Below are 27,539 nucleotides of genomic sequence, written 5' to 3' on the forward strand. Positions count from 1 at the left end.
TTGACTTTTAATTCAATCTTCCTTACATTTGAAGAACCTCCACTTCCTTTGACAAGGTGATGATATCTGAAATGCTTCTAGGGTTTCTGCTTCTTTCTTGAAGATGATTTCAATATTCTTGCTTTCGATCTAAGGTTTTGGTTTGATGAGAATCTAGATTTCCTTCTTGATAACCTTCAACTTACTTTGATTCCTCCTTTGAAGATTGATTCTTGTGTGTCATCTTGCTTTGTCTGCCCCTTCTTGTCTTCAGCACCTTAGCTCTGATACCATGTTGAGAAATCTAGGGCATTTAATGTTATCAATTTCTCTGCTTGATAATTGCTTGTGATGTGCTTGTTCTTCTTTTACTTCTGATCTTTCACTTTGTTAGCTTATTAGTGTGTTCTTTTCATCAAGACAATTACCAAAATAAAGACAAGTAACACAAAATATAGGCTTCTCCAGCCAGGGCCAAAACCTCTCATCTCTTGAGAGGAAAACCCGATAAAATTCTTCTTCTAGATCTTCAATTGATAAGTACCAAGACCCTGACACTGAACCCTTGAATATAGTATCCTCCCAAGAACCTTGTCATCCACCTTCCTTCCTTTGTCTTTCCTCCTAGAGAAACTCATTCTCTATCTCGTTGTACTGTACCTACACAACTTCCCTAGAGAATCTCGGTCTCTAGTTCTTCTAGAGAGAACCTCGGCCTCTACTTAGTAGAGTTTCTCTCTTGCTGCCCCAGAAGAATCTACTGGCCAAGCTTCGCACTACCCAGAAGAATCTGCTGCCCAGACTTCGCACTCCCAGAAGAATTTGTTGCCCAGACTTCGCACTCCCTAGAAGATTTTGTTGCCCAGACTTCACACTTCCCAGAAGAATCTTCACTATACCCAGTAGATGATCACCCAAAAGAAACTTCGTCCTTCCCTTTTGCTGCTCCTTCTTCGTCCTCCTTTTCGTCCTCTTTCTTCTACCTTCTTCTTCACACTTTTCCAATCAATGCTTATCAGAATTGTGTGTCTCCAAATGAGGCCGTGTAGGGCTATATATACCCTTCTTTGTTGCCCTTTAGGCCGACATGATAGTTGGGGTTTAGACCAACTTCATCTTGCAGCTTCCTCGGTTTGTAGGTCGACTTGACAGCTAGGGTTTAGGCCAACTTCATCTTGCAGCTTCCTCATAGTTTGTAGGCCGACTTGAAGGGGTTTGGTGACAAGTTCTTGGAGGATACTTTACATAGACAATATTGACCTTTTTTTCCAAGTGTAACATGACTTCATTTACATGACAATGACTCTTTTACGACTAGATGAATAAGCCCTAAAGACTCTCAATGGGAGTCTTGACTCAAAAGCAAAATCCCTTGCTCATTAAACCCATGAAGCAAGTCAATAAAATAATTTCATTTTTCTTATTTACATCTCTTTACATAAAATTATAATTACATGTCATTATGAAGACCGATCCTAGTTACACTTTTCGACATAATAGAGACTCAAGTACTTTGTTTACCAAGGCCCCCTCTCCCAAGGTCTCTTGTAGCAGTAGTATGTCCGAAGAATTAACATCGACTAAATTCCTAAGGACCAGTTTTTTGGAAGGATTGGCCAGACCCCTGCAATTGAAAAATTGCATGATCATGAGGTAACTTGCCCAAGGGCCTTTGCTACCTTAAGAACCCCAACAATGGACAATTATTTCCCAGCAGCCACATCCAAGCGTGCCTTGACTGGGGCTTTATCTATAGGTGTGATTTTCTTCCCCAACCCCTCCCTTCAGTGGCACAAGAAGTCTTCCCCAGCACATGAGGAGGAGTATCTTTGGTAGCCTGTGAAGGTCGCGGTCACAAGAAGTAATGCGCAGATGAAACAGATGAGTCAACAATTTGTTCTTTTGTGTCAATTGTCAAGGGGTAAGAAAGCCCTATATGGCTTAAAGCAAGTTCTTAGAGCATGGTATGCAAGGATGGATGCATATCTCTTAAGAATTAGGTTCGTCGAAAGTTCTGCAGATCCAAACCTCTACATCAAGGTGGTGAACAATGAACGAGTCATTATACTACTATATGTGGATGATTTGTTTATTACAAATGCGCAAAGCAAAATATAAGAATGCAACATGCTAGCAGCCAAATTTGAAATGAAAGATCTAGGACTTATGCATTATTACTTGGGTTTGGAAGTCTGGTAGAAACCTGGAGAGATATATATGGGTCATGGTTAATAAATAATCGAGCTATTGCAGAGATTCAGTATGATGGATTCCAAGCCTATGACTAATCCCATGATCACTAATCTTAAGAAGTTGAGAAGCTCCAACTCTAGTCCCATTGATCCTACTAGCTATTGTAAGTTGGTGGGTTCTCTAATTTACCTGGTAACATGATATATGTTTTGTCGTAAATGTTCTCAGTCAATTCCAATTGGAGCTTCGTCATGACCATTGGATAGCCACCAAGCATATATTGAAATATCTACGTGGCACAATACATCATTGTCTAAAGTATGATGGTAAGAAACTTAAGATAACAAGTTTTACAAATTCAAATTGGGGTGGCAGTGAGACTGATGGAAGAAGCACTACCGGTAGATGTTTCAATTTGGGATTTACAATGATTTCATGGATGAGTAGAAAAAAAGATCTCGTTGCATTACGTAGTGTTGAAGTCGAATATGTTGTTGCATGTGAAGTAGGAAAGGAAGTTGTATGGTTAAGGAAACTCTTGTCATATTTGTTTGGAAAGCCTCTAGATCCTACAGTGATAGATTGTGATAATCAAAGCAGCATCAAGATGTTTGAAGACCCTGTATTTCATGCAAGGATGAAACATATCAAAAATAAGTACCACTACATTAGGAGCTTGGTACAGGATGGGGTCGTGAAGCTACAGTATATTCCGACAAATGAAAAGGTAGTTGATGTGTTGACGAAGTCTCTTCCGAATAAGAAGTTCGAGTATTTTAGAATCATGCTTGGGTTGGTTGATATTACAGATTTAGTTGATAGGGACAGATGAAGCATCTAATGGCAGATGCTTGGGAGAACATTTGGTCGACCTTTGTGTTGATGTCTAGATCCTGAAAAAGGAGGGTGGCGTTGCTCTTGGAGCTTTGACCTTGGATACGCACCTAGATCCCTAGGTTAACGGTTAACAAGTAAGCCTAATGGTACCTAGACTGGCTGAAAGCTTGAGTCCATCTTAGTCCCACCCGGATAGATTACCCTGGTCAAGAATCTAGTCTATAGCATTGACTGTGCTATACTCTTCGTAGTTCATTTCATTTTCAAATCTTCCACGTACTCTTATATATGTAATTATGAATACCTCTTGGTTAAGAGGAAATGCTGAAGAATGTAACTAGCTTCGATCTTCATAATTGTACTTGTCAAAAAGAAAATGACTTATTAAAGCATGGGTTTCATTCTTGGGTCATATTTTTCTAGGTTAAAGACTACATTGAAGGCTTCTAGGTTTTGTCTTGAGTCATTAGAACCATTTTCATTTTTATTAGACCCTTCTTGGGCTTTTGTATCATGTAAAAAGAATAATTTTTTAATCAAAAAGGTAATTTGTCACCTCCACAACCATGTCGGCCCTATTGCACCCATTTTTTCGACATTTCAAGGAAGTAGGATCTGGAAGCTTGAAGGAATACTTTTCGAAGTCAAATTCATCAGCCAACAGTCTATTCCATGTCATTGTAAACTCATTCTGCAAAATTATAATGTAAATGATGCTAGTACGATCATTAATTATGTAACAACATAGGTAAGGCTATGATTTTGGCAATGAATTTCATCCTATGAGGTTTTTCATCTCACTGATTATCTTTGTTTCTAAACACAGACGATCGGCAGAGTTTTTCCCTCCAACCTCATCACAAAGCTAGGGTGGGATTTATCGTCGTAATGTTTTAGTCGAGTCTTTCGTAAAAATGATTTGGGAATAATTTACACTATTTGGCTAAATTATTTTATTACAAATCACTCAGTAAAATTAGGTAAAAATTTTGAGGGTCTATAACGAACGAGTATTCCCCCTTTGAGGGTTGACTTATGTAAAAAATATTTTGGTGCATGGTCCCTCATACGTAGACACCATGGCTAAAATATTAGAATTAGGTAAAATTTTGAGGGTCTATAACGAACAGGAATTCCCCCTTTGAGGGTTAACTTATGTAAAAAATATTTTGATACATGGTTCCTCATACTTAATCACCATGGCTAAAATATTGGAGGGTGGAAAAAACAATTATCCCCTCAAGTGTCAATTAATTAATTTTCTCGCAAAAATAAAATTAATCTTAAGCCAAAAAATTAATTAATTAGAGTCAAAATTAAATTGTTAAAGAAACTAAATTATCCAAGTGGAAAAATTTGTGGGTCTTAAAGAAATTAATATTTGGAGGCCCCCACCAAGGGATTATTGGAAATTTCAAGAAAATTGAACCCTTGGGCCTTGGTGGTCAGGTAAAAGTTAATTTTTTATGAAATTAGCTCATAATAATTTTTTTGAGCTAATAAAAAATGGGTTTAAGAAGAATTTCAAAAATTCCTCAAAAATAATTATTTCAACGGCAGAGATTAAAAGATCATCGAAGATTTATCATCGGCCAAGATTATTTTAACGGGGATCAAGCCAACTAGCCGTTATTTTCCACCTGGAGGATTTATCTAAAACTAAAGGTCATTTATGTCTCAAGTCATCTGATGTTTGGCTGATGTAATTCTGCAAAAAGGCTTATGTAAAGCTATTGTCCCGCTGGGAACATTTTTGATTAATCATAATAAAGACTTTGGGGTGTAGTTCATGGTGTCTTTGTCTCGCTGATTTGTGCTATGTGCTAAGTACGTGCATTCCTTTATTGTGCTTCAAATATTAATTGAATCGTTATTTCATTTGTAGATGATAGGAACATTCTATTGGTAAGTTTTGGACTTATCTTAAGTGATCTGATTCATTATATGTTCTAACAGTTTCGTCTTGAGAAAATATATAGCGTTTGCAGATTCCCCAGTCCTTGGGCTCCAAGTTCACAAACTCTCGGTATAGGCTGACTATGTTTGGATTTTGAATATTTTATGTGATCTTCTAACTTTTCTAAGGCTGTCGCTTGACATTTATCTTTTGAAATACATCTAGCCATTGTCAAAATCTACAAAAATTCTATTTTTCAAAAAATTTCTCAAGCATTGTATATTTGTATATAATTTGTAAATTACTTTTGTAAGATAAATTTTTGTAGATAAATTTTTTTAACCCTTGTTTTGCAGCAACTTAGGTTTTGGGGTTTTATTTTATTTTTGTATATATTGGGTTTTTGGGAAAATTTCTTTTTATTAGGTGAAATCTCTCAAAGGTTTCTTCAAGGGATTGACATTTTATCTCTAATAACTTGTGATTGCAGCAGTCATAAAGGTTTGATCTTTGGGTTTTGAGCTAACATTTTGTGAGTGCAAGTGTTGAGGAATGATTTCTCTCACATCTCCAAACTTGGCATAGGCCATCAGGCCTTGGGGTTTGCTCTTTATTGCCTTCATCTCTCATTTTAATTCACCGCATAATTTATATCAGATCTGATATATTGATATAACAGTGACATAATCATCATAATACAAGCCTAAAAGAACCCACGCATTAAGCTAATAACTCATATAAGACATCAAAATAAATTACAAGGGTTTGATCTATCAATTTTATTGTTTTATGTTGTCACTGCCATATAGTTTTCAAAGTCTAGTTTGAAAATTGCAGAGGTTTGATCTAAAAGTTTCGGGTCTGATATAATTGTTACAACAGTGTATTTAGGGCATAAAACACACATAAAATAAACCTAAACTCATTAACAAGTCACTTAAGGCATGGAACATTAATCCTATCGTTAAATTGATCGCATATAAGTTATTTTTGAGAATTGTTGGGCAATTTGCAGATCTGATATATTTGCTACAGCCATTTATGCAGTGATATAAACTGAATAAGGATCATCAAAATTCACTGAAGATCATCTTAAAATCACTCAAATTGATTAGCTAATCATTAGAGCTTATTTGGCATTAAAATTTAGTCACCTTGTTGGTTTATTAAAGACTGAATCATTGATTTTCTGAGTTATTACAGATCTGATATACATCATTTTGAGGTATGATCTGAACATAATAAATCTGATCTATAGCAATCCTATAATCAAGTGAATATCACTGGAAGTTAAATGCATTGATTTTCTAGCTTACCTTTGGCATCTTGCATCACTTCTTAACTGCTGATATAAAATTGCAGACCTCTGAATACAAGGTTGCAGCGATAATAAATCACATATAAGTCTCTAAAATTGGGTAAGGAAATTTTACAATTCATAATCATTCATGGTTGAAGTGATTTGGGCTTAATTTTAGTCATTGGCATCTTTTACACTCTTGCATTCACACAAGTGCTCTAATCAAGTTGATAAGTGTTTAATTGGCTAATTGCTTTAAGTGACACTGTGAATTAATGCTCCTAATTTCTCATTACCATAACTGTCATTGAGTGGATTCATTGCTCATTGTTAAATTGGATATCTCTTGTGGATGTTATTCTGATCATAATTGTGATAAGAGATTTAAATTTCTCTCTTGTATCTAAGTGGCATATTGGTGATTTATTGATTATAATCTTGGAGATTGTTAATTGTCTTAAGTAGCATTAATCTTGTCTTTGAGCAATTGTCTATTTATATTACTGTCGCATTTCTCTAGCATTGTTAAGCTTGAACACTTTCTCTTGTGGTTGAGATTTTATTCATTTATTGTTTAAGTACCTTATTGTTCTTAATTGAAAATCATTGTCATTAAGTACTTAACAAATTAAGTAATCTCACCTTAAGAGCATTCATCTCTTGCACTTGCATACTAGGGATAGCCTCTTGCATTAATAATTTACCTCCAAGCATAAGCTTGGTTGATAGAGAATAGGACCACCTTTCTCAATTTAGCTTGAGGGGCTTAGCACCTCTTTAGTGGTTAACACAATGACCTTGCAGTGGTCAGAGCCACAGTCTCTATAGCGCCAGAGGCACCGAGTGGATAAAACACAAGGGGAGGTATCGTTAATCAAGCCTTTGTTTGCTTCCCGTTGGCTTCTATCCCACAACCTACTCTAGAGACTAGTTCCAAAATAGTTAAGAGGAAGGTTACACTTAGAACATAGTTTTTAAAACCGGAATCGGTGACCGGACCGGTCCACCTAATGAACCGGTTTACCGACCGGAACCGGTCTAACCGGGACTGGTTTGGTCTAAACGAACCGGTTTTAGAAAAATACATTAAATAATTATTTTTTAATGAAAAAAACTATTTTTAAGATTTAAAACCATGATTCCAAGCCAATAGAGACAAAATATGCAAAGATTGCTCATTGATATACCATGTAAAGCCTTAAAGGTGAATATATCAAAATGGCACCGAGTGCAATACATATCATCGACAAAATACATAAGCAATGAGGCTCTAAATGGCCACTAGAGTGCAAAAATAAAGCCTACAAACTATGGGCCAGTGGCCTACTACAAGACTTCAGTCTAGACTCTACATATATGATAATAGTAATACTATAATAGTGATCAACATTATCACTTGAAGTTGAAACTTCTCATGAGTCTCAGTCATCATGATCAAACTCAGTTGGTTGAGTCTCGACTCCCAAACTGTGTAGCCACAAACTTCTCTATTGGTTCAGTGACTTGAGTCTCAAACTTCTGAAGGTATTCTGCCCTAATATGCCCTATTATTTCATTTGGTGCTCCACATGGCTTTACATGGCCTCTTATCCCAGCCAAGTGTTGCTTGAACCTGTTAATACCCCCTCCTTGAATGGATTTTTGGCAATATTTGCAGATCATTTTGCCATCAATCATATCACAATGAGCCCATGCAGTATCTTCGGCTTTTGGAGGCATGATGACTCCCTGGATGGTAGATCATAGAAGTGAGAAGTTTATAACACAAAAAAAAAATTCATGGACAGCAGACTCAAATGAGGAATTATCAAGTGCAAATCCTTACCTGGAAATGCAAACTAGCTCCCTTAGCCTCCTCTTGAAGATGGCAACTCCACTGACAGCTACACACTATCTCCAAAATAGCTCCAACTCCAACTCCAAGATGACTACTTCAGCAAAAACTCCACACTCTCCAAGCTCACAAACAAACTCACAAACACTCCAAATCAGTTGTGTGAGACAAATGAGAGTGAGAGGGGTCTCTTATAGCAAGTGTGAGGGTGCTTTTGGAGGGAAAATACCTTTCCCTCACCCCCAAAACCCCTAAACCACAAAACCACAGTGCTTTTTGTCATAATTCGGTGGGCTGTCCATAAACCGGCCGGTTTGCTACAAACCGGCCGGTTCCGCCCTAAACCGGCCGGTTTTGACCGGTTAGGGCCAGATTTCGGTCACATGAGGCATCTAACCCGGTTTTTAGGCCGGTTCGGACCGGCCAGGCCTCTAACCGGCCGGTTAGACCGGTTACCGGTTTTTGTGGCCGGTTTTTAAAACTATGACTTAGAATAGGCATCTCACTTAAAATCAACCAAGATTTTGCATTTCACCTAGCTTGTAGGATTTGCACTTCATCTAGGATAGTCAAGCATCCAAGCAGCGATTGTCCATCTGGTTACATGACATCAAATTGATAATAAGCAAGAAGTTGAATCTATAAGGCACTAGCCTCACATTTAAATCTAATCTAATCTTTAAGTCTTGTTAAATTTAACCAAGTAGCTAGGTCATTTAATCGTGTCTCCTAGACTTGTTGGTTGCCAACATGTCCTTCATCTTCACATTTACATAAGGACTACCCCCCATAGCCTATTGTTGGGAGACAGCTAGAACGGAGAGGTCGAGGTTAAGAGTGACAAACCCCGACCTGAGTTAGTGGCGCAGTGTCTGTACAATCTGAGCAACAACAAGACCTATCCCCAGGAAGTTGGCCTACATAAGGGAAATTCGACCCAGCAGAGAGGCTATATAAGGAGAATCAATTTGACCTATTTCACTCACTCAACAAGTTCGATCTACAAGAAAGAGAAGCAGAAAAAGAGAGCGAAGAAGCTAGAGAAGGATGAAGTTTGTTGGGAAGACCTAAATCAAGTTTTGGGCTATCTTTCTCTCACATGTGCGAAGGTTTCTGGGCAATTGTTGGGGCAAAAAATTTGTGTCTACTGCAAGTCTAAAATTCTGAAGTTGGGAGTCAAAGTTCTGCTGGGGGGGTCGAAGTTCTACTGTCGGGGGGGCCAAAATTCTGGACTAAAGTTGATGTTGGGAAGCTATCACTTGCAGTGTTTTGTCAAGATCATTTGTTGCAGGGAAGGGCTGACTTGGTGGTTGGAGGAGGTCTTTGTCTAGGTCTAAGAAATCTAGAAAGTGTCTCATCTTGATTTGAATCTACTGAAGGAAGAGTTTGTGATTGGGTTTTCCCCTTATAGGGGTTTTTCCCTAGTTGAGCACCTACATCTTGCGTCTCTTATTCTTGTGATCTTCATACACATATAATTTGGTAATTGCTTGATGAAAGATAAACAAAATAAGAAATAAAAGTAGCCAACATAATTCACAGGTAATTATCAAGAAAGAGGAATCAAACCCTAAATCCTACTAGCATTGACTTCTAAACAAATTTCTCCCTTCACAAGGAAAATAGTTAGTGTTTTAATAGTGGATGCCCTAGTCATCCCTCCTTACGCCATCCAAACCTATCCATGGACTTTTAGCCTTGGAAGACTCAATTAAACCCTTGGAGGATAAGGCACTAATCTTCATTGTGTTGATCATCTATACATTAACCTTAGAAGACGTCTAGAGTTAGCTGCTAGGGTTTATAGGGAAGAATTTTGGATAAAAATGGAATTTTGATTGAATGTTTGTGGCTTATAATTTAGGAATTGCATCTATAAATGATGCAAGGGCAAAATCTATCATGCATAATTAAATCTCCTTATTTAGGGATAACATCATCTCTCATTTGCTATTTGTGTAATTTTTAGCCATAAAAACAATTTCCTACCCTAACCCTAGTGTTTATTGGAAGGTCTTTGTTCGTTTATTCATGAGTATCATTGGAAGGCATTTTCCTTGCCTACTATATGATATTGTGCACCTTATTATGGCATGTCAGGCAAACCCTAACTTTTACCAGCCTTATCTTTGGTCTAGGAATAGAGTATTTGAACACTAGTATAGAACATCTAGGCCTTGCCAGTACTCTAGGGCCATATTGTAGATCTCTCAAATATCACCTTAAGCCATAGCAATAGAATATCCTTTCAGTGATCTAGGGAAGCATCCCTTGGGGTCAAATACCACTAAAGAGAGGGGAAAGATTGTTGAGGTGACAGTGGCAACCCTTTCTCTTGCTGCCACAAGGTCTAGCTCCGTCCAACGAGGCTTTGCATTGGGCTTGCTAAATTTTGTGGCAACACGGCCCAATCAGATCAAGTACAACCTACAGCCCCACCAATGAAAAAAAAAACACAAAAGAGGATTAAAAAAGATTCCAATAAAAAACCCCTAATCCTATCATATTTAAATTTTATAGGCAACCCCCACCACATTTGCCTCAAACTCTTCTCATTAAGCATTTGTGAGCATTTGAAGAATTAATTTGCTTTTAATATCAATTCTTAAACTTAATGTTGATAAAGGAAAATGTCAACATTCACCTAAATTTAACATTAAAAGTTAAAATGAACCCCTCATTTTAGGGTGTCCAGTGATAAAAACAAAACCATCTAACCTCACATGGAAAATATAGAAGTTGAAGTGTTTTTCATCTTTCAGCACACTTAACAGTTTTTCCATTGTTTTAACATATAATCAAAATTGGAATATGTGTCCCTTCCTCACGTGCCCTTTTTGCTGGGAATTGCAGGATTCTAAAATTGAAACCTAGATAGGGAATAGGTTGCATAATAGTGCCCATTGATTGAAACCTATTTGCTGTGCAATGATACCAAAAGATTTAGAACATTAAATGGCAACAGTTGGTAAATCCATCCAGCAAGTGAAAGTAAACATCATATCTTGCACTTGGTGGAGTAAAAATAACGAGCTATGTATTCATTTGATTATGGTGTTATGATTTTGCACTGCTAGAGGCCATTTAGAGCCTCAAAGTTTATGTATTGATTCTAGAACTTAAACTATGCATATCTCAAAACATATATCGCAATGTCATTTTGTTATATTCACCTTTACAAGCTATATACATCAACAGGCTTTCAATATTTGGAGTCTAATATTTTGGGGTTACATTCATGTACATGAACATATAAATTTTTATTAAAATTTCAATGTTTTATATATTTTAGTGAACTGACTCTTCAACTCAGTTCTTTTATTGTTTCTGATCTGGTTTTTATTTGGTTCATGACTTATAATGCACAGCATCATAGACATAGTTAGTATGGTTTTGAGCATTATATTATATACAACATAGTCTATAGGGTTGTGGTCTACTGGTTAACATGGGGTTTCACAACAAAAAGAGCCCTAGTTCAAACCCAAGTTAAAGTGGGCTTTATCATGGTAAAATATAGTTCAGGTAAATAGCTCCATACACAGTTCCAAAAGGTGTTTAACCTTTACCGAAAACATAAAATATATAAAACAGAACAGAAGCAAAAAAGCTTACCATAATAGGTTGATCATACAAAAAATTATTCCTATAATATCAAGTATGGAACAAAATACTCACATTTAGGATATCACAACCTCCAACAATCATCACTACAGATAAGGACTGTTCGATCTACCCCTTACCACCCTTACAAAAAAATTATAATATATACAACAAAAGAAAACAAGCCTACTATAATAGGTTAAATATACAAAAAATTACACATGGCACTATCAAGTATGGAACAAACCACTATCACTTAGGATCTTACAACTTGCAACAATCATCATCTTCAATCTTCGCTTGAGCACAAGGTTTCGTACATACATGTAAAAATGAAAATTTATACTTACAGGGGAGGCGACGAATATCAGTTGGTCTGATTGCTTCATGGGCCTCTTGTGCATTCTTCACCTTCTTAACAAACTTCCTAACTTCCTTGACTGCATAAGCTTGTCCATAACTGCAATGTCACATCATCTAATTAACAGCCATATTTGTCAATGGGCCTCAGTTGAAAACACAAAACATCTTCATCAAAGCAGAGGCTTGCATTCACAAGAACTCCAGTTTCAGCCTACACTAAAGAAGATTGAGTCATTTCAACAAACTGTATGCAATGTATATAGCCACTTGGAGAGTAAATTTCATAAAGATATATAATCAAAATAAAAATTTAAATAGATAACTTGCCCCATTTCAACAAACTACACGCATTGTAATAAGCACCTGAAATAAGTAAATTCCATGTCGCTGTACAACCATTATAACTAGATAGTTTTTTGTTTTTTTAAATAGTAATGATCCAATGACTAAGCAAGAGCCGAGACATCCCGTATTGACCATGGACAGAGTGAAAACTCCCTGGGGCCGCCAACTCCTTGAGCCTAATCAATACAGGCTAAGCATGTCATTTCGGGGAATCATAACTGGTTAGTGAGGGAGTTAACAGCCCATCTCAAAAACTCAGTCTATCCTTACTTGGTTTTACTAGTTATTATGCGTCAAATCATAATAATTAGATAATTTGATGCATAATAACTAGTAAAATAAAGAGCTTCATTTATCATAAGCATGGTCATTATGCATCTAGTGTGTGAGTAAGAAGAAGGGTGAAGGGAAGCAACAGTAGAAGTGGGTAACAAGTTAACAACCTCTCACAAAATTAGATGAATGAGTTTGTGACCAATTTCAAGAAGGATTTCCCTATGGTATCTTGTTTTTCTACCAAAACAGTTCCGAGGAATGCATTGTAAGTGGACAGTGGGACATCTCATCATATATCATCAGCCTGGCAGTTAATTTCTATTGTAGCAAAGCATAACTCTGGATTACAAGTCAAGCTTGGTAATGGTGCCAAGTACCCAATAGCAGGAGTTGGCACCATTGCTTTCCAACTGAAGTCAGTTAACTCTTTAGATTTTGATGATGCCTTGCTTGTTCTAGGTCTCAAAATGAACTCACTTTTAGTTTTGTTTATGAAGGAGTTCAAAAAATAGCAGGTCCTCATCAAATAGAAGAAATCTAGCCGAGATATAAATCAGGTAATAGGGTTTAGAGAAGGTGATAGTTACAGGTTGCAAAGTGAACATGTTTGAGCCCTATTTCATCCCAGTGACTTGTGTGACTTGTCACACAAGAGGATGGGGCATCTGCATGATAGGATTGTCTATTATAAGGAGATAGTCACAGGTCTATAAAAATTCAATATTGAGCACTGTGGAGTATGCAAAGGGTGCATGCTTCGCAAGCATGCCAACGATACTTTCCCAAGCAACAAACATAGATCTAACGGGATTCCAGACCTATTGCATTTAAATGTTCGTAGACTGATGTCAATAGCATCAATTTCAAGAAGCATATACTATGTTTCCTTAATTGATGAATTCTCTCGCAAAACTTGGATCTCCTTCTCAAAGGAGGGACCGAGTCACCACCTAGGAGGGTCGTATTACCTCAACTATTGGGCACAGATCTGACACTTCAGCCAGGATGAGTTAACTGAAATATGAGGGAGACATCACTCCCACACAAACCTACTCGTGTTCCCCCCCTTCTCCACACAGTGCACAGTAGTATTACACTGCAAGCCTTGAGGATATTCGCAGCAGCTTAAGGAGATCCCATGCAGTGCTTGGTAGTCAGCTGCCAATACACTTGGAACATGGCTAGTTTTGACTCCAAGATCAGGTTGACTTAAGTGGGAAAAGATTCCCCCTTCACTCCAACTCCATCCACACTTGGCAACAGTCATCTACAGGCAGCCAACATTAGAGGATAGGCTCACCCACTTGCGATTCGTGCGCATCAACCTAGGATCCAGTCTTGGAACACTTGGAAATTCATGGAGCTTCCTTGGGATCATCACTTGAACACCTGTTGTGTTGAAATATGTAACTAGGTTCAGACTTCATAATGACATATGTAATCATGATTTTATGTATTTGATGTAAAAAGAAAAATAAAATTATTATTGTCATTCTTGAGGCATGGATTTCATACTCAAGGTTATTTGATTTATAGGTCAAGCACCCATTGAGTGCTTCTAGGGCTTGTCTTTGAGTCAACAAGTCATAAGAGTCATTGTCATATGTTGAAGACCCATTTGGGCATCATGTATTATGTAAGAAAAAATTATTTTAGTCATAAAAGACCCTCCAAGACCTTGTCATCATGCAAATAACAAGTCGGCCTACAATTAGCATCAAGTCGGCCTCATGGACAGCTATTCGACCTCCAAGGAAGACTATATATAAGGATGCATCGACCTCATTTGAAAGGCATCAATCCAGCTCACAAGAAGTTCAATCTAAAAGGAAGAAAAAGACCTAGAAGGAACGAAGAAGAGGAGAATCCAAGGAGGAGAAAAATCGAAGCTAAGAAGATTGTTTTAGGGCCAATATCTCACACATGTGGACTACAGCTAGGGTTTCCAAAGTGAAAATTGCATACCTTAAAAGAAGCTGAAACCTAGCAAAGAAGATCATTTTTGCAAACCAAATTCATGAGAAGAAAAGTCCAAGAAAAGCGAAGGAGAGAAGCCTCTTAATTCTGCCTTAAACCGCTCACATGTGTGAAGTAGCAACCATTGCAGGAGGCCGAAAATTGCGAGCCAAAATTACAGTCAAAGTTGCAGGTCTGAAATCTTGGTCAAAAGAGAAGTGGAAGTTGCTATAAGGCAAAGTTTGACTTGGGTTGACTTTGTGAGAAGGAAGTACTTCAAGGAGAAGTTTGACATGGTGTTGGAGGGTCTTGGTCAAGAGTCATAGGTCTTGGAATTCGTCATTTGAAGTTCTATAAGCAGAGAAGAGTTCTTGTGGGTTTTCCTCTCAAGAGGAGAGGTTTTGACCCTGGCTGATAGCATATAGCCTGTGTCCCCTTGTCTCATTGTTCTTTATTGTTTGGTAGTTGTTTGATAACAAGAGCACTCATTATAATAAAGTGAAAGAAGAAACTAATCAAGTAAAAATACATCACAAGAAGTTATCAAAGCAAGAGTAATCACCTAATCTAGCTACCCCTAGATTTTTCAACATGGTATCAGAGCTAAGGTGACAAGTCAAGAAGAGGCAGCTTGAAGATCACATAATTGAAGAAGACTAAGGAGCATCAAGGAGTACTCATCATCACAAGGAGAAGAAGACCTCAAGGACCCTACCTCCACTCAAAGAAAGAAGGACTACACATTTGAAGCATCTTGATTCTTGAAGTCTCCATATTCTACACTTCTACATCCCAAGGAAGCAAGAAGAAGCATTGCCATCATCATCAAAGAAATCAAGGTGTTCTCCCTATCTTTGAAGAGATGATCACATTTCAAGCATATTTGAAGAAATACGTCTCTAGAAGAAGACGTATTGTCATCTTCAAGGAAGCAAACATTATCAATCATCATCAAGAAAGGGATCAAGTTGTAGATATCATCGTCAAATGAGCATCTTCACTTGACAAGTAAGTATCTTTATATTGATGTCTAAATCTACAATCAAAATGACTTCATTTTGCAAGGAAAGCAATAAATTGGTTGGGTCGTCAAATTTCCTTGCATGCAAGAAGAGGATAGATTTAATCCTCATAGAAAATGAATTTATTGGACATGTTAAGGGTTCAATCTCCAAACCATCACAAGAGGAAGCTCAAGCACTATCGAAGTGTATGAAAGGGCAAATAAGAGCTCAAAGAATCCTTATAGAATCAATCAAGGATCCCCTCATCCCTTATATAGCAAAGTTGGAGAAATCAAAAGAAATCTATGATAATCTAGTAGAATTGTTCTTCATGAGCACTACTGAAGAATTATATCTTTGAGAAGCAAGCTCTACAAAATGAAGGCATCAAAGGAAGAAAGGATAGCCTCATATCTTATGAGGGTGTCACAAATAAGAGACCAACTACAAGGGTTGGGGGAAATAATGTCTGACAAAGAGATGACCATCGTTGTGCTCAATGCATTACCTGATGAATGGGGTAACTTTGTATCAAGTATTTATGGAAAGAACGAAGCTACTCCATTCAGTGAACTTTGGTCATTATGTAAGATTGAATAAACTAGGTTGAAGGCAAAGAGTGATGTTGGATCAAATGAACAAGTTCAAGCATATGCTGCCATAGCCAAGAGAAAAGGAAAGTTTGGAAAGTTTGGTCCTCAGAAAAGGAAGAATATTGATATGTCAAAGATACAATGCTATGAACGTAACAAATATGGGCACTTTAAACGAATTTTCCTAAACTTAAGAAGGAAAACAAGAAGAGAAAAGAAAGAAATGACGCCCATGTCACCGAAGAAGTGGAAGAACCTGAAAAGAAGAAATCAAAGAAGGAGGAAGTGAAAGATCTCTACTATGACTGAGATAATATCCTTCACTTAGTTCTTTTCAATTTTGTAGAAGATAGCAATCATAATAGGAAGCATCTCTAGCATTAAGATGCATTAAGAATTGAAATAGAGATGACATTGTCATAGAAGCTTGAAAGGATAGTTGAAGTAGAAGTCTACATGGTTGTAGCAGTCATCATGATAGAAAGAAAGTAGTTCATGGCATCTCCATTAAAAGCATATAAGGACAACCATAGTAGCAGTATGTATGGTTGGAAGAAAGTCATCTAGCATGATAGAAGATAAAGAAATCATCATACGTCATCATCATTAGGAAGAAGCATTTACAGAATGAAGATAATCAAGATCCTCCAATGGAAATGTCATTAGAAAGTTCAACTCTACTTGGAAAAAGAAAATGTCTCATTGATAGTCTATGGTCCACCTTGTGTGGGATCCACTGGTAAGGTATGATGACAAAAATGTGCAACACGTTGAGTTATTTGAAGTAATTTCACCTTCAAGCAAGGAAAAGGAAGTCTGCTAGAAGGAACTCTAGATGACCAAAAGAAGGAAAAGGTATGTATATATTTGATAGATAAATTCATGCCATCATATAGTTGCAGATAGCATGGTTGAATGTTCGATCTCATGAGCATGATCAAAGAAGAAGGATCTCTTCCATTAGAATGAAGCATGAAGGCATATAGATAATGTGCCTTGAACTCTTCTACATATTGATAAGATGAAATCAACATAATATGACCTCATATGGAAGATGAGGTGGTTGACAATGATGGTTTGTTGGCTTATTGGGGCCTGACCCAGGTTTGGATGATCCAGATTTAAACAGGAACGCAACAAAATACAAAGGTAACATATACACAAAGATGCAATGGAAATAATACTTCATTTCATTAATGTAAAATACTGAAATATGCTTACAAACAGAAATGGAAATAAACCAGCTAGGGCGATGGTAGCTTATCTCTGAGAAGAGATGCGGCGGCTACATGCCTCTAAACTGTGTTACAATGAGGCTTGAAGGCCTATTTATTGTTAAGAAACAATGGAAAACCCTTCACATCCCAAAACCTAACCCTAGAAGATAAAACGCCAAATTGTAGGCCCCATTTGGGTAAATTGGTACATCAATTTCCCAGGGTCGTAACTTTGGCACTCGATCTCCGTTTGACTTGCACAGTAGCTCGTTAGAAAGATCTATCCGAGAACAATAACTTTGGGAAGAGCAACATCAATCCATGGACCCATGTTGCTCCCAGATTTCCCAAAAAACGTTGTTTAGGGCCTCAAAACGACTCCGGAAGTTTAGGACCCGAAAAACTGCTAAAAATAGTAAATTGTGCTACAATTACGGAAACTGAAAACTGAAAGAGACAGTTGTGGGGGTCCAAATGGGATAGGTGGGTGGCCACCAATATCCACCTGGATCATTCCTCCCCCCTTAGGAAGCAATGGTCCCCATTGCGTTGAGTTCCTCCATCTGCTAAACTTGGTCCCTGGTGAGCTATTCTGCAATCTCAGATGTGTCCAGTAATGGTGGGAAGCATGGTCGAGGGCGGTACACATTGAACACTCAGTGCAATCGAAGGAATGGGGAAATGCTATGCTCCAAAGCATTGTTTCCCGTAGCCTTGGTACTGGTGTAAGGACCATGTCGGCGTGGTCTGAGTTTTTGATGGGTTCTGTAAGGCGTTCTTTCTACAGATGCAACCAGACTTTGTTGCCCACCTGAAGCTTGTGTGGTATCTTTGTGGTTGAGGAGCAGTTGTTCTTGTGTTCTGTCATGACCGTATCCCTTTGTTGCTGCTGCTGCATGGAGGAACCCTTTGCGGAGGCCATGGATGTAGTGACGATCTTCCCCTTACTTTGGGAGCGAATCAGACATAAAAGGAATTTCCTAGTCTGGGAGATGAGCTTGCTACCTTTCTTAGTAGAGATCAAAGAGGTGGCAGTAGGTGGGGCTACCTCAGGTATCCTATATAATGAATTATCCAAAGAAATAATGACAGCACGAGGCCTTCACTCATACACATCATGTTGCCTCCACAAGTATGGCTGGCCTAATAATACATCACAGACATCCAGACGTGTAACATCACACAATACCTCATCTATGAAGGGCTTGACGTTGTAAGGAAGGCGCCACTATTGGCGAACTTTGAGATCTCATCCTTCGTGAAGCCACCCGATACTGTACGGCTATGGGTGTGGTGTAGTCGGTAGGCCCAACCGCTTCACGACCTCTGCTAAAATGAGGTTCTTTTGCTGCCACTATCAACAATGAATTGCAGTGGCGAACCCTTCACCCACATCTGTGAGTGGAAAAGACGTTCCCCTCCTCTGGATCTTCGGGCTCATTTTTCTGGATCTTGGCGGTGGCAACAGTGGCGCTGGGATCCGCATCAATGATCTGCTTCCCTTTGACATTCCCCTTGTCGGGTTCTGGCTCAAGGTCGGAACATGCATCTAATTCGGAAGCCTTCAACTCGGCCACCAGCGACTGCTTGGTCCGACACTCACTTATGTTGTGAGTGGGGCTCTTGTGGAACTCACACCACTTTCCTGTGTCCTTCTTCGACTTCATGGTGTTGTTCTTTTCTTGCGGCTTCGACGGGTTGTCTTGGGTCACCCCACCTTGGCTTTGTCCTTTGGTCTTCGGATTCGCAGATCCAAAGTCTCGCTTCTTCTGTTTGAACTTTTGCTCGATTTTGATAGCGTATCAGTACGTCGTGCCGAGCGAGGAGATGTTCAGGAACTCCATCTCTTCCTGGATGTATCTATGTAGGTAGCCGCGGTATTTGAGTACCAGATGCAGATCAGAATCTTTGATACCCAATTGTGTGCGAAGGGTATGAAAAATGTTGGTGAACTCTAGCACATCTTGGTCCCTTCCCTGTCGCAGCGTGGTCCACTTTATGTATTTGTCCTCGTAGCTTTTGACAGGGTAGTACTGCTCCTTGATGGCATCCCGGAATGAATCCCAAGTGGGTGTGGCTGAAAATAGTGAGCCTGTGCTTTCATTCTTTTGCTCGCAGTAGGTTTCCCACCAGTGCTTGACATGGGGGGTTGCTTTGAGAAGAGCGAAAATAATCTTTCCTCGACTCAAAAATTCATGAACAGATTTAACCATTTATCTACAGCATCCGTGTCTATTTGACCCTCAAATATGGGGATTTCGAAATTAACTTGTACCTTAAACGGTGTGACATTTCCAAAGTAGCTATTGGAAGTCGATGCGTCGCCTCTAGGTAGCCGCTGAAGGATCTACGCAAAGCTATCCATCATCGCGTTCCTTTACCGCTCAAGGGCTTCTTCGAGCAAGATTTTGATGGGATCTCCTGCCCCCTCGTCTTTCTTCTCATCCGCCATGGGAGGCCGTCGGGATTTGCAACGCTGGTCTTGCAAAGATTCGACCAGTTCAAGCCCTAACTCCTTATATCCCGACCTCGTTGGGGACATGCAAAGAAAAACAGAGAAAAAGCAGAGTGCTCTGATACCATTGATCCGGATTTAAACAAGAACGCAACAAAATACAGAGATAACCATATACAAAAAGATGCAACGGAAATAATACTTCATTTCATTAATGTAAAATACTGAAATAGCTTACAAACATAAATGGAAATAAACCAGCTAGGGCGATGGTAGCTCATCTCTCAGAAGAGATGTGGCGGCTACATGCCTCTGAACTGTGTTACAATGAGGTTCAAAGGCCTATTTATTGTTGAGAAACAATGGAAAACCATTCACATCCCAAAACCTAACCCTAGAAGATGAAACGCCAAATTGTGGGCCCCGTTTGGGTAAATTGGTACATCAATTTCCCGGGGTCATAACTTTGGCATCCGATCTCCATTTGAAGCGTACAATAGCTCGTTAAAAAGATCTATTCGAGAACTATAACTTTGGGAAGAGCAACATCGGTCTATGGACCCATGTTGCTCCCAGATTTCCCAAAAAACATCGTTTAAGGCCTCAAAATGGCTCCGGAAGTTCAGGACCCGGAAAACTGCTAAAAATAGTAAATTGTGCTACAATTATGGAAACTGAAAAACTGAAAGCGACGATTGTAGGGGTACAAATGGGATAGGTGGGTGGCCACCAATATCCACCTGGATCATCGGAGGTGATTTAGCCAAACAAATCGCAATACTACTAGCCCTTTTGGCAATAGTCCACGAAGCGCGGACTAAGGTCTCACCCGAAGTAGTATCGGAGGGTGCTAGAACCAGGTTTCCGCACCCTGAAGATGTCTGATGAGTTCAAGAGGTCCGCGTTTCGACCCTGCGCGCACTTTCCCATACCTCGCAGCCTAAACTACTTCCTTTGTGCAGCCCTACTCGGGGGCCGAACGTTGTTATTACCCAAGTCCTTACTAGTATTCCACTATTAGTTGATTAACTTAGCCTACTTGTATGCATTAAGTTATACTTAGCAATATAAATCATTCATACATGTGCGCGCAGTAAATAAACAATATATTTGTAATTTATAACAAGCATGCATTAACCCAAGAACAGATGCACAGAATTGTGATAAAACTTCTCTTTATTATTTTCTTCCTTGGTTACAAACTCGACTCCGCCCTGCGCACTCAGCAGCAGGGGTCCGCGCACTCCGTTGCGGACTACAAGGCCTCTACGCACTCCGCTGCAGAGCCTTCTCCTACTCTATGACCCAAAGACACACTTAGTCACTTAGACTCTATCCTCTCTTCTCGCTTCCTTATTTCTATTTCTTACACTTAGAGCCTCGCTCTATTTATACAATCCCATGGTCCGCAGACCATGGGTAGGCCGACATTACATTACAAGACTAGGGCGGACAACCCTGTGACTCTATCATACATTTCGCGCTCCGTGCCCGTAATTCGCAGAGTCTTTACAACAATATCGGGTCAAAACTTGGGCTTTGAGCCCCAAAACATGCCTTGGGGGGATTCCATGCCCAACAGGCCCCCAACACAAACATCATGACTCGCCCTCGAGTCACTCTGTCGGCACGGCGATCTTTGCACGGAGTCCCTCCAACTGTTCTCGAACTGTGTTGAGGTCAACGGCACACTGAGTTGTTGCTTGCGGCCTTTTTCTACTCAGCGGCTTTTTGTGCCGCTTCACGCGCTACCCGTACCTCAGCTGTTGTTGTTTCCTTCCGCCTTTTCTCAGCCAACTGTGTGACGCGCAGCTTGGCATCATCCTTCTTCTTCTGCGCTGCCACCCTCTCGAGTTCTACAAGATCTGGGGCGCGCCATTCCAGGGGCCATGCCTCCAAGACAGTGAAAATGGTGTCATCAGTGGCTACAAAAGGTAGCTTCATCCACTACTTCGCCGAATCCTTGCGCGCCCTGATAAAGATGTTGTGCATATCAGCCTTAAAGTCTGCAAAACTCTGCAAACTGTTGTACACCGTGGGTGACATGCGCAGCTTCCGGTTGATCCACATCCGGAATTTCATCTCCATGAGCACCTAGAAGATCTTGTTGTTGCGTATCCTTTTCGCATCCTTCGTGGCCCAGAGCGAAGCGTACATCGCAACCTCCGGTAATTCTCTGTCAATGCTGGGGAATTGACTGTCCTCCAACAGTTCCCCCGCTACGAGCACTATGGATAGCAACAACCACGCATAGTGGAAGGTTTTACCCTGCTCCTGGGCTTCGCGACAATTTTTCAAAAATTCTGCACAGAGGAATTCAGACCAGTTAAACTGGACCCCCTCCGCGCACTGCTCGGCCAGTGCGACCACCGGCGCTGGTACCTCATCGGCGCGGCACTTCCGCATAACTTTGTTGGCTAGGATTTGGGTTGCTATGCATACCGCTTTGTCCTTGATGCTGGAGATGGCATAGCCTCTCTTCTTCTTCTCTAGCTTGTACTTCGTCTTCATGGCCTCCGCAAGGGCCAAATCACTGCCCTTTCCTTCGGCTATGGTCGCGGGGTCCTTTCCTTTGTAGGGGAGCTGGGAAACGCAGTGAATTAGGTCTGTCGTGATGGGGATAGGCTCCTCCAGCCATAGATACCCATCATGCACCAGGCAGAGCAACTACCTGATGACGAAAATGGTTATTGGCGTGTGGTGGAAATGCGGCACCCATAGTAAGTTCAACAGCCCGACCTTTGCCACACCACGCAGCCGCTTCCACGGCTCTAACGTTATCACCACCCCTGCGGTGTTCTGCTTCATGAGGTTCCTGGTCTCCAGGTGAGGGAACTTCTCGCGTTCAACGAGGTGCCAATCTTCAAACTTCATGGTTGGCACACGGCCCAGGTGCGTGCCTTCAAACACAATGTCGTCTGGGAGGAGCAGGGTCTGGAGTGAACTCTTGGTTTCGTCCAGGTCCTTTGGCACTTTGGTCTTCCCTTTCCGCGGAGAGACATATGCAAGCAGTTTTGTCGCAGAGTGTGTAGGTTGAATATCCTCCTCCATGCCTTCGTCTTCTTCCTCATCTGTTTCTATCATGACAGCTTTCCCATTCTCTTCCATCGATAGTTTGTTGCGCAGCAGGTTCCTCGAGGACACGCGTATGAGGGCCATTGCTTGTTTATCCTTCTTAGGCCTTGGCATACGCGGTGATTTGGCGATTTCTGCCACAACCCCAGCGGCTTCTGGAACATCTTCCATAGTTAGGGCCTGCGTGGCCTCGCCGATGGTTACCTCTTCTATTCCCAAACCATCCTTAGTTGTTGTCATTGTATCTGGGTTGTAATCTGGCACTCGCAAATTCAGGGGCTCAATCAATGCTCGGCTCACAATGCTCAGGGCTCTGCTCAATCGCTCAATTCTCAAATGACCAAGTGTTGTTTGTTGGGCAGCCCTTTGTGTTTTATAGCACCTTTTGAATTCGAATTTGACCGTTCCCCCCAATTTTGGTCCATTAATGCTTTCTTGGCAGCAGGTTTTCCCAAATCTTTCCCATAAATCGTGTCTTAAATGCCTGTCGCCTGCTCCATTTGGCCTCACGTCAAGCATCCCATCGTGAATAGTGACTTCAACGATCACTTTCTGGCCAACTCGCGCGGCAGCACAGCCCTCCGTGCGCGGTCGTGGATCTTGTGACTCTCTACTTATGCGCGCATCCCCAATATCGAGCAGCTCCCGGGCAAAATAGTTTATAGTCCCGCGCTCCCTTCCAACTGCCTAGAGCAATAAGATTGTCCTTCCCACGGCTAGTGATTCAAGTAAAACCCTGTTGTTTGTCCCTATTGTGTTTAGACTTGATTTGAGCTCACACTTGTAAAAATCTGCTCTTGAAGACATAATAGAGAGGTCACCACTGAAAGCTAGACTAGGAGACGTAGCCCAAGAGTTTTGGGTGAACTACTTGATTATTTGTTGTGTTGATGTGTGTGTGTCTGTTATGTTTATCTAACTGCTCATAGTCTATATTATTCACAATCTTTTCGATCCATTGCACTAAGTAATATAGGCATTCCTGCACATGAGTCTGTAATACCTTAATATTGTTTTAAGATCTCATTTTCAGATCAAGCTATATCCTTGACTTCCATAGATTCTAACCATCTTTCATGCTTTTCTATGATGATGTCCCGAGTTCTTGCTTTCAATGCTTCTATGATGCCTTGATGCATGTCGTTATTTTACTTAGTGAATCATGATAGCCATATCTTAGAAGACTTTGGAACTTGAAAAGAACTTATGTGAGGAAGACTATCTCAATAGTGGAGATCTATTACTTCCTCCTTGGATTTCTTCTTTACAACTTCCTCCACTTCCTTGGTGATGTGGGCTTCTTCTCTTCCTCTTTTGTTATTGTCCTTCTTGAGCTTAGGACAATCTCTCCTATAGTGCCCATATTCTTGACACCCATAGCATTGTATTTTGGCCATGTTCTTTTTCTTTTTTCTGAGGACCAAACTTTCCAAATTGTCCCTTTCTTTTTTTCATTACAGCATAAGCTTGATTTTGCTCACCTGCTCCTACATCAGATTTGGCCCTTAGTCTAAATTTTTCAATCTTGCAGAGTGACCATAGATCCTGGATGGAGTAGCTTCTTTCTTCCCATAAATACTTGAAGTAAAGTTACCCCATTCCTCCAGTAGTACAATTGTAGCCATTTCTCTATCAGACATGACTTCTCCTAGATCTTGTAGTTGATCCCGGATCTCAAATATCCTCATAAAGTATGAGGCTATTCCATCTTCTCTTGACATATTTAGCTTGTAGAGTTCTTGCCTTAATGAGATAACTTCTCCAACAATCCTCACGAAATACAACTCTACCAGTTTGTCATACATTTATTTTGAAGTTTCGAGTTTAGATACATATGGGATGAAGAGATCGTTGATGGATTCTATGAGAATCCTTTGAGCCCTAACTTCCCCTTTCATATACTTGGCAAGAGCTTGAGCATCTTCCTTTCTTGGTTTAGTGATAGAACCTTTGACATGTTCCATAACCTCATTTTCAATGAGATTCAGATCTGTCCTTTTCTTCCATGCAAGATAGTTTGAAGCCCCAACCAATTTGTTGTTTTCCTTGCAAAAAGACATTTTGACAGATTCAGATGTGGACATAAATATACTTACTTGATAGGATGCTCCTTCTTCTTGTTGCTTCCTTGATGTTGATGATGATATAGAGGATAGAAAACTTCTCCTTGATGAAGGTAGTTTTCTTCAAGAATGATCCTTGATCCCACAGAGAGTGAGATGACACTGCCTTTTGATCTAGCTTCCTTTGGATGAATAGTCTTCAAAACACTTTAACTTGAGTAGATGTAGGGTTTTGGCCTTCTCTCTCTTGATGATGATCCCAATACTTCTTTGTAGACTTCTTTGATCTAGGGTTATGATGCTTCCTTTGACTTCAAGATGATCTTCGCTTTGATGCCTTCCTTGAGATTTGATCCTTGAGTGTCCCTTGATAAGATGCCCTTCCTTGACTTAGTCACCTTAGCTTCGATACCATGTTGAGAAATCTAGGGCATAGAAATTAAGTGATTTCTCTTCTATTAGTAACTGCGTGTGAATGTTTTTTAGTTCTTTAGATTGGGATCTTCTTTTACATAGGTTATTAGTGTTCTTCTTCATCAAATAACTACCAATGCATAAACCATAAAGAGACAAAAGACACAGAATATAGGCTATCATCCAGGGCCAAAACCTCTCCCACTTGAGAGGAAACCGAACAAATTATTCTTCTTATAGAGATTCCAGTCGATGAATACAAGACCAAGACCCTTGACCTATCTCCCACTCCAAGACCAAGACACATGATCCTTAGTCAACGATAATCAACCTTCTGCTCCTTCCTCCTTCTCGACTTCTTCTTCAACCTTGGCTTTCTTCTGCTTTGGACCTTCAGCCTTCTTCCACATCAGCTCCCTAGGAGGACTGCACTTCTCCTTGGCTTCCACTACTGCAACAAACTTCTCCTCTCCTCGGCCTTCACTACTGCAATAGACTTCTTCTCTTCCTTTACTATTGTAACAGACTTCTAGCACATATAGGGGTTTTTTTTTCTCTTAAAACAATACCATAAAGAACCCTAAGAACCTCAGTCTTCTTCTTCTTTACTTCGCAGGTTGGGAGGCTTCTCCTTTTTACCCTTTTTACACTTCTATTTCAAATCACTGTTCCACCGAAATTTTGTCTCAGAAGTGATTTTGAGCAGCCCTATTTATAGTTGTTTCCTCCTTAAATAAGCCAACTAGGAGAGGGTGAGACGACATGTCTGTTTGGAAGAGATAATTAATTCCACTTTGAAGTTGACTTTCGATTAATGCTTGTGCTTGGTCTTGGAAGGCTACTTGACATTTCCATTGACTCGTATATAAATATAACATGCCCAAGAAGGGTCCTTCATACATGACATAGACTCAAATTGACTTGTATGATTAGATGACAAATCCTAAAGGCTCACAATGGGAGCCATTACTAAAAATAAAATTCCTTGTTGATGAAACCCATGAGACAAACATTAATAATAATTTTATTTTTCTTCTTTTCATCAATTACATAAAATCATATTTCCACATGTCATTATGAAGACTGAACCTAGTTACATTTTTCAACAGGAAGTACTTCAAGGAGAAGTTTGACTTGGTCTTGGAGTGGTCTTCGTCAAGGGTCATAGGTCTTGGAATTTGTCATTTGAAGTTTTATAAGAAGAGGAATTCTTGTAGGTTTTCCTCTCAAGAGAACAGGTTTCGGCCTTGGCTAATAGCCTATATCTTGTGTCCTCTTGTCTCATTGTTCTTTTTTGTTTGGTAGTTGTTTGATGATAAGAACACTAATTATAATCAAGTGAAAGAAGAAGTTAATCAAGTTAAGTAAAAATACATCACAAGCAGTTATCGATGTAAGAGAAATCACCTAATCTAGCTGCCCCTAGATTTCTCAACATGTTGCTCATTCTCATCTTGGGATCTTTTCCCACTCCTAAAAATGTAACCTCTCTTCTCATTGTTCAATAGTGTTGGATACTTGAGCTTGGGGAATTGTTGTTAGTATTACAATTATTTCATATCTATCAATAAAAAAAGACTTCGAAGGTCAAATGGTGTCAAGAATTGTGTGGTGTGCTTGAACATATATGAGATAGCCTTGTATTTGTCCACTTTTGAATTGCTTTAAGTTTGTAGCCTAGGTCCTAATAGGGGTAGTGTTGTCCAAGAAGAAGGTTAGTAAGTGTTTACTACCTTCTTGTTGGCTTGAAATATAGATTTGATTATTACATGTACTTGTGAATAGCATGTTTAATCTTCTCATTTTGTAAGTCACCACCTATGCTACTAATATTTTGGGCAGGACTTGAAGCATATTACAGGTTGTCTCAAAGCTTGGAGTTGCAGAAATTCTCAATTGAATCAACCATCTTCAAGCCATTTTCAGGAGCACAAGTCCCACTCACATCAAGGACTCCAACGGGCTTCAAAAGGACTACAAAAGACCCCAATATTATAATATTCCTTCCTCATATAAATTCCATACAAGTTTATTGCTTCCATTTACTAGGGTTTAACTAATATATTTAGTATTTCAAGATCCTAAGAAGGTTGTTGTCATAACAGCAGTCCCACTGATTGAGAAAAGACCAAGTT

General features: G+C 39.7%; 1 protein-coding gene across 1 annotated transcript in view; it reads right to left on the reverse strand.

The window, feature by feature from the left end:
* LOC149200521 (uncharacterized) overlaps window positions 1-27,539 on the reverse strand; it is a 264,887-nt gene that overhangs the window by 111,597 nt on the left and 125,751 nt on the right. The window contains exon 6 of the mRNA XM_089400966.1: window positions 11,994-12,103. Coding sequence (XP_089257092.1) covers window positions 11,994-12,103 — 110 coding nt within the window. The remainder of the gene's footprint in view (window positions 1-11,993; window positions 12,104-27,539) is intronic.

The sequence above is a fragment of the Pinus tabuliformis genome, chromosome 2_1 (assembly GCF_031772625.1).
Source record: "Pinus tabuliformis cultivar Carrire ecotype Pingquan chromosome 2_1, CPIR1, whole genome shotgun sequence".
NCBI lineage: Eukaryota > Viridiplantae > Streptophyta > Pinopsida > Pinales > Pinaceae > Pinus > Pinus tabuliformis.